This window comes from Mandrillus leucophaeus, unplaced genomic scaffold, assembly GCF_000951045.1.
Source record: "Mandrillus leucophaeus isolate KB7577 unplaced genomic scaffold, Mleu.le_1.0 Scaffold60, whole genome shotgun sequence".
NCBI lineage: Eukaryota > Metazoa > Chordata > Mammalia > Primates > Cercopithecidae > Mandrillus > Mandrillus leucophaeus.
This window is the reverse complement of record NW_012106475.1, coordinates 1,275,750-1,282,554: the sequence shown is the minus strand read 5'-3', so window position 1 is coordinate 1,282,554 and position 6,805 is coordinate 1,275,750. Positions and strand designations below refer to the sequence as shown.

The 6,805-nt window shown below is 40.0% G+C and overlaps 1 protein-coding gene across 1 annotated transcript in view; it reads right to left on the bottom strand.

The window, feature by feature from the left end:
- Positions 1-798: 798 nt before the first annotated feature.
- The window catches only part of LOC105553641 (cytochrome c oxidase subunit 5A, mitochondrial-like), a 9,466-nt gene continuing 3,459 nt past the window's right edge, over positions 799-6,805 (bottom strand). The window contains 1 exon segment of the mRNA XM_011999764.1: positions 799-1,496. Within this exon segment, the coding sequence (XP_011855154.1) occupies positions 957-1,496 (540 nt within the window). The 3' untranslated portion in view covers positions 799-956.

Below are 6,805 nucleotides of genomic sequence, written 5' to 3'. Positions count from 1 at the left end.
CATTGTCATGTTTCTAGAAGCCCTATAACTTTCAGGGAACTGAAATTTAATATATTTTATATGATACATTATGCTTTTAAAAAATAATTCTTCTAAAGTAATTTCAATCTTACAGAAAATTGCAAGAATAATTTGGAGACTTCTTTGTATCCTTTACTTAGATTCCCTAATCAATTGTTAACATTTTACCACATTATCTTTTTCTCTTTCATTTTGTATCTAAAACATATAAAAGTCCAGTAAAATCATTATAATCAATAAATTAAAATTGATACAATACTAACATCGAAGCTGCAGACTGCATTCAAATTTCACTGATTGTCTCCATAATGTGCTTTATAATCACACTTTCCTTTCTGACCCAGGAACCAATAGAAAATCATGTGTTGAATTTAATTGCTATGTCTCTTTAACCTCCTTCAACTTGGAGATTCCTCAGTTTTTCCATGTCTTTCATGTTGACAGTTAAAAAGAGAACAGGCAATTAATTTGTAGACTGTCCTTACACTTGAGTTTGCCTTAAGTTTCTCATGGTTAGATTCAGGTTATTTGTTGGTAGTGGGTATTTGTGGAGACGTACCACAGAAGTGATGCTATGTTCTTCTCAATGCGGCATCAGAAGGCAACAATGTAATTTGTTCTATTTCTATCAGTGTTGACTTTTATCACTTGGTTAAGATGGTGTCTGCCGAATTTCTTCACTGTAAAATTAATTAATAAGTATTTTGTACTTACTAGGTTAAAAGTTATGAATAAGTATTTTGTGGAGAGCTACTTTTTTTTTTTTTAAGTTCAAACTCATTTCCCTTTTATTAAAGTCCAAGTTACCATCACATGGCTTGGTACTTAATAAAGGAAAACTTTTTCAAATAAGGTAATATGTTATCATCAGTATTTCCAGGTAACTGTTTACACTCAAGTAGCAATATCAATAAATCCTTGGGAAGCCATGGAGTTTACATTTTGTCAAGGCCCAGTTCCTCCGGAGTGGAGATTCCGAGTTCATTTAAAGTTGATCTAAGTTCCTGGATGACATAGGGGTAGATTTCCTTATGAGGTCCTGCTTTGTCCTAAACGACCTCTAGGATGCGAACTGCACTAGCAAAATCGTTTAACCGTCATGCCCACAAAGCAACATCAATGATTTTGGGCTCTGGAACCAGATCATAGCTAACAAGTGTGTTGTTCATCCCTTTATGCAATTCCCAGGCATCTGTATCTGGCTTGTTGGTGTATGTTACCCAGCGAGCATCAAACTCCTCATCTGTCTCGTGTGACCCATGGGAATAGCAGTGAACTGACTGGATACCCGCGGCGGGGCCGGGAGTTGGGGCAGAATGCAGGAGGCCTCGAGGGCCGGCCCGGGCGGTTGCGGTCACCGCGCAGCGGCGGAGAGCGGCGCCAGCATGACGGCGATGGTGGCGCGCAGGCTGAGGATGGAGAGAAACCGGTGTGAGTTCGCGGGTTGCTCCGCATTTGGTGGGGGCCGGCGAGAGCTACTTTTATGTTATATAAATATCGCGTTCTTCATCACATTCCCCAGTCCCCACTCCCCGACTGGCTTTAGCATCCATTATTGGTTTTTTCCTAAATCAATTATTACTATAATGGTTGACAAATGATGCTATTCTAATCCCATTATTCTTTCTACATTTATTAGTTGGCTTTCTAGTATAAGGTAAAGTTCTACTTGGCCTAGCACAGTGGCTCATGCCTGTAATTCCAGCACTTTGGGAGGCAAAGGCAGGTGCACTTGAGGCCAGGAGTTCGAAACTAGCCTGGTCAACATAGTGAGACCTCATCTCTACAAAAGAAAAAAAAAAATCAAAAGATTAGCCCGGCATGGTGGTGCATACCTGTAGCATCACCTACAGGGGAGGCTGAGGAATGAGAATCACTTGAGCTCAGGAGTTTGAGGTTGCAGTGAGCCATGCTTGTGCCACTGCACTCCAGCCTGGGTGACAGGGTGAGACTGTCTCTTAAAAAAAAAAAAAAAAAAAAAAGCTTTTCCTTCTCCCTTGTGTATCTATTTTATTCAATGGATAATCTGTTGCTATCATTTATTTTGATGTTCAAATTGTTCCCGATTTAGCTAATGGAAGCCCTTCAAACTAGGACTTCTTCTTCTAACATGTCCTCATCATTCTTTGACTGCTTTCCTACTTTCGTGATAAACAAGATGTTCCAGGAACATTTTGTACTGTCCTTGTTCCAGTCCTAAAATCAACCATTTCTTCAAGGATTTCTGGATTCTGTTAGTGGAGAATGGTATTCAGAAGCCTCCATCTGGGTGCTGGGTGTGATCATTGCTACTAGGAGATCACTGCTTCCAGGTTTAGTCTTCTCCCTTTCTGAACTGTTAATTCCCTTTTGTGACAGAGAAAAACCCAGCTCTCATCTCAATACGCTCACTTAATTAATCTACCTGTATGTAACCAATCTCCTGACCTTATGGCTGCCTTGCAGACCAAGATATTACTTTGCAGTGAGGCCATTGTGTAGTAGAAATGAGGCTAGCCCCTTTGCTCTTCCCACTATAACTTGTAAATGCACTACACAAAGTCAGTGAGATCCTTTTCTAAACTAATTCCTATTCTTTATGCAAAAGAGAGTACGTGTAAAATTTGGGACTCCATTTATTGAATTTATTATAATTTTGTGAAATTTATTTTGCTATAAAAATGAATGTATAAATATTATAATATTAGAATCAAAATTTATTTTTAATCTGAAGTTTCTGGCTTTGCGTTCATGAGTTTGTTATGACACAATGAGAATATTTGCTCAACTGCTTTTTGGATACACAATTTAACAAATGAGACCTGACCAGCAGGGGAAAAAATAGTGAGAATTAAAAAAAAATTAACTACAAGTTCAATATGTTTTTAAAAAGTGGTTTTAAAAGATAACAAGTCTCATATCACTTTTAATCAATGTTTTCTAAAATATTTACTACATCATTGTAAGCTTTGTTATTACTAATAATAACTGTGATCTGTCTGAGCATTATTGCTTACAAAGCACCTAACAAGCATTGTCTCAATCTTTTCCCAGTTCTGTAGAGTAGATGATGTTATCTCCATTTTACAGACAGATCATATACTTATTGAAGCTATGCAACTTGTTAAAGATTGCCCAACTGTTAGGTGGCAGAAACGGTATATAAACAGAGTTATTTTAACTTACCATTTATTCTTCCCTTTTCATTATTTCATTCCTCTGAATTGGGAATTGTCTTTTTTTCTTTCTTTCTTTCTTTCTTTTTTTTTTTTTGAAATGGAGTCTCGCTCTGCCAGGCTGGAGTGCAGTGGTGAGATCTTGGCTCACTGCAAGCTCCGCCTCCGGGTTCATGCCGTTCTCCTGCCTCAGCCTCCCGAGTAGCTGGGACTACAGGTGCCTGCCACCATGCCTGGCTAATTTTTTTGTATTTTTTTTAGTAGAGACGGGGCTTCACTGTGTTAGCCAGGATGGTCTTTATCTCCTGACCTTGTGATCCGCCCGCCTCGGCCTCCCAAAGTGCTGGGATTACAGGCATGAGCCACTGCACCCGGCCTGAATTGGAAATTTTCTCTCATCTTGCCTGTCCTGTTTGACAGATTATAAATGAATAACTACTCTCCCATGTAATTTACTAATTTTGTCACCTAGGCTTAGATCAATCAACTCTAATAGGTTCATTTATTCAAGTTGCCGAAAGTGCCTATTGTCCCCCAGTATTTATTTCTTTGCTTTGCACAGTAATAGAATGTTTAGCCAGACAAATGGCCACCTCAGAAAAAAGTTCATTTCCGGCTGGGAGCAGTGGCTCACCCCTGTAATCCCAGCACTTTGGGAGGCCGAGGTAGGCGAATCACTTGAAGTCAGGAGTTCAAGAACAGCCTGGCCAACATGGTGAAACCCTGTCTCTACTAAAAATACAAAAATTAGCCAGGTGGTAGTGGTGTACACCTGTAATCCCAGCTACTTGGGAGGCTGAGGCAGGAGAATCACTTGAACCTAGGAGACAGAGGTTGCAGTAAGCGGAAATCGCGCCACCGTACTCCAGCCTGGGTGACAGAATGAGACTCTGTCTCAAAAAAAAAAAAAAAAAAAGAAAAGAAAAGAAAAAAGAAAAAATGTTCATTTCCTAGCCTACTTGTCAGGTGGGTATGGCCATGTGATAAGGGTAGTAATGCTAACAGCTCCTAGGAACCTTCCTTCAAATGTGCCCCCTGTACTCCTTTTTTGTCACTTCCTCCATCCTGTTTCCTGGAGCAGAAATCCTGCCTTGTATAATGAGAATTAGGACTCTACCCCAGGAATGTCATTAGGGTGGTGAGCTAGAAGGAGACCCCTGGGTCCAAATAACTTTATGGGGCAGAGCTACCATATCTATCCGGACTGCAAAATTCCAGACTTCAGAAAACTCAAAAGCCACTGGATGTTTTTGTTTAAGAGCATGTTGCTTTGTCACTCAGGCTGGAGAGCAGTGGCTATTCACAGGCACAATCTTAGAACTTTGCAGCCTCCACCTCCCAAGAGATCTCACCTAAGCCTCCCGAGTAGCTGGAACCACAAGTGCAGGCCACCATGCCCAGCTAAGCCACTGATATTTTGACTTGGCCAATCACAACCTAATGTATACATTCAGTATCTATCTGCAGATCCTACCTAACCAGTCCCAAAATTGAGTGAGACTGACCATTCACCCCACATCCAGAGGCAGGCCTTGATTGCTTTAGGGCCCCTCAGGGTGATTTCAATGTAGGGCATAGGGCCATAGTGGTTGGTTCAGTAATGAGTGCCTAAGTCAGTCAGCTTACAGCCTTCCCCTGGCCCCAGTGGCTGGTTCCCTAAGACACAAATCATGGGAGGTTTGGGAGAGGTGCCCTCTCTTAGGGAAGGATGTAGCCCAGGTGTAAACACGGAGGCACATAGCTTTAGAGAAATCAGGCTGAGGATGTGACTGGCTGTTGGAGGAAGGTAGAAATAAAAGAATTGTGGATGTTTTCCTTAAGATTCGACCAACCCTAAAACCTGCCTGACTTGTGGTCTTTTCAGAGAATGAGCCAACAATCATCCAGTTATATTGTTTAAGCTAATTTGAATTGAGTTTTCTGCTCATTGTATTCAAGGTCATATAACTGATATACCTTCCAGTGTCTTCAGGATTACATCAATGTTTAATAATGTAGATTGACATTTTTAGGGTAGTGTTTTTTGATATTTTTTTTGACCAGTTTGAACACAACTGTAATGGATTCCTATCTTATTCAGTATGTGATCACCTTTTGCTATTGTATGTGTGTGTGTGTGTGTGTGTGTGTGTGTGTTGTGGTCTCACTCTGTCACCCAGGCTGGAGTGCAGTGGTGCAATCATGGCTCACTGCAATCTTGACCTCCTAGACTCAAGGGCCCATCTCAGCCTCCCAAGTAGCTGGGACTACAGGCATGTGCCACTATTTCTGGCTAATTTTTAAAATAATTTTTTGTAGAGATGGGGTCTCACTGTGTGGTCTAGGCTGGTCTTAAACTCCTGGGCTCAAGTGATCCCCCTGCCTTGGCCTCCCAAAGTGCTGGAATTTATAGGTGTGAGCCACCACACCCAGTCTTATTTATTTTCATGTTCAAATTTTCCCAATTTAACACAACTTTTTTCACATAGTTTGTCCCGTTGCTTTATTCTCTGATTTTATTTTTCAAATCTTGAAGGATGGTTTTGTAAAGGCTGCAATGGATGTGTTAAAATTCGAATGTGAAGCTTACCCTTTCTGGAAAATCACTCCTTGGTTTTCTTATGCTGTCTCATTTCTCTACTGCCTCGTTTCTCTACCTCTTCCTTTGCCCATTTTTCAAATTGTTTCTGTACTGACTCCCTTCACAAATCTGTTTTCTTCTCCAGCTCCTGAAAAGTGCTAGTTTTTTGGTTTTGTTTTTTACATCTTATTTTAAAAATTCATTTTAAAAAATCTTCTATATTCTTCCAATGAAAAAATTATTTCTTTAATTGACAAATTAAAATTGTATACATTTATGGTGTACATTGTGATGTTTTGAAATATGTATACATTGTGGAATGGCTAAACTGGGCTAATTAATACATGCATTACCTCATGCACATCATTCTCTTGTGGTAAGAACTCTGAAAATCTACTTTCTTAGCAATATTCAATTATGGAATAGAGTATGATTAATTATAGTCACTGTGCTCTACAGTAGATTCCCCAAACGTTTTCACCTTGCAATTGAAAGTTTGTGTCCTCTGACCAACATCTCCCCATTTCCCTCCCCAGCTCTGGCAATCATCAGTCTACACTCTTGCTTTTCAGTGTTCCAATTTTTTAGAATCCACATATGAATGAGATCATGTGGTATTTCTTTTTGTGCCTGGCTTATTTCACTTAATATAATGTCCTCCAGGTAAATCCATGCTGTTGCAAATGACAAAGCTTAGTTCTTGACCCACAGATTTAATGTGAAGTCTTTCTCAGAGGTGTCACTTACTCATAACTTCAGATAATCACCTTTGCAATTGTCTCCAATCCTCACTGTGTTTCAGGCCTCGATTTCCAACTCCACCAGGAGGCACGGTAGCCATCTAAAGGCAGTATACCTCAAACTGAAATCTTTCATCCTAAACTATTAATAGCTGTCTGCAAGTTTTTCTATTCTTACCAAGCATGCCTTTCTTTCAGTCTCTCAATTTTAAAACTTTGAGGTCATTCTTATCTTCTACTTTTCCTTTTCTACCACATTTAGCCCATAAGCAAAGTGTTGTTTCTTCTATAAAGTTTTCAAGGACCACTACTAGGGCATAGCCCTTCAC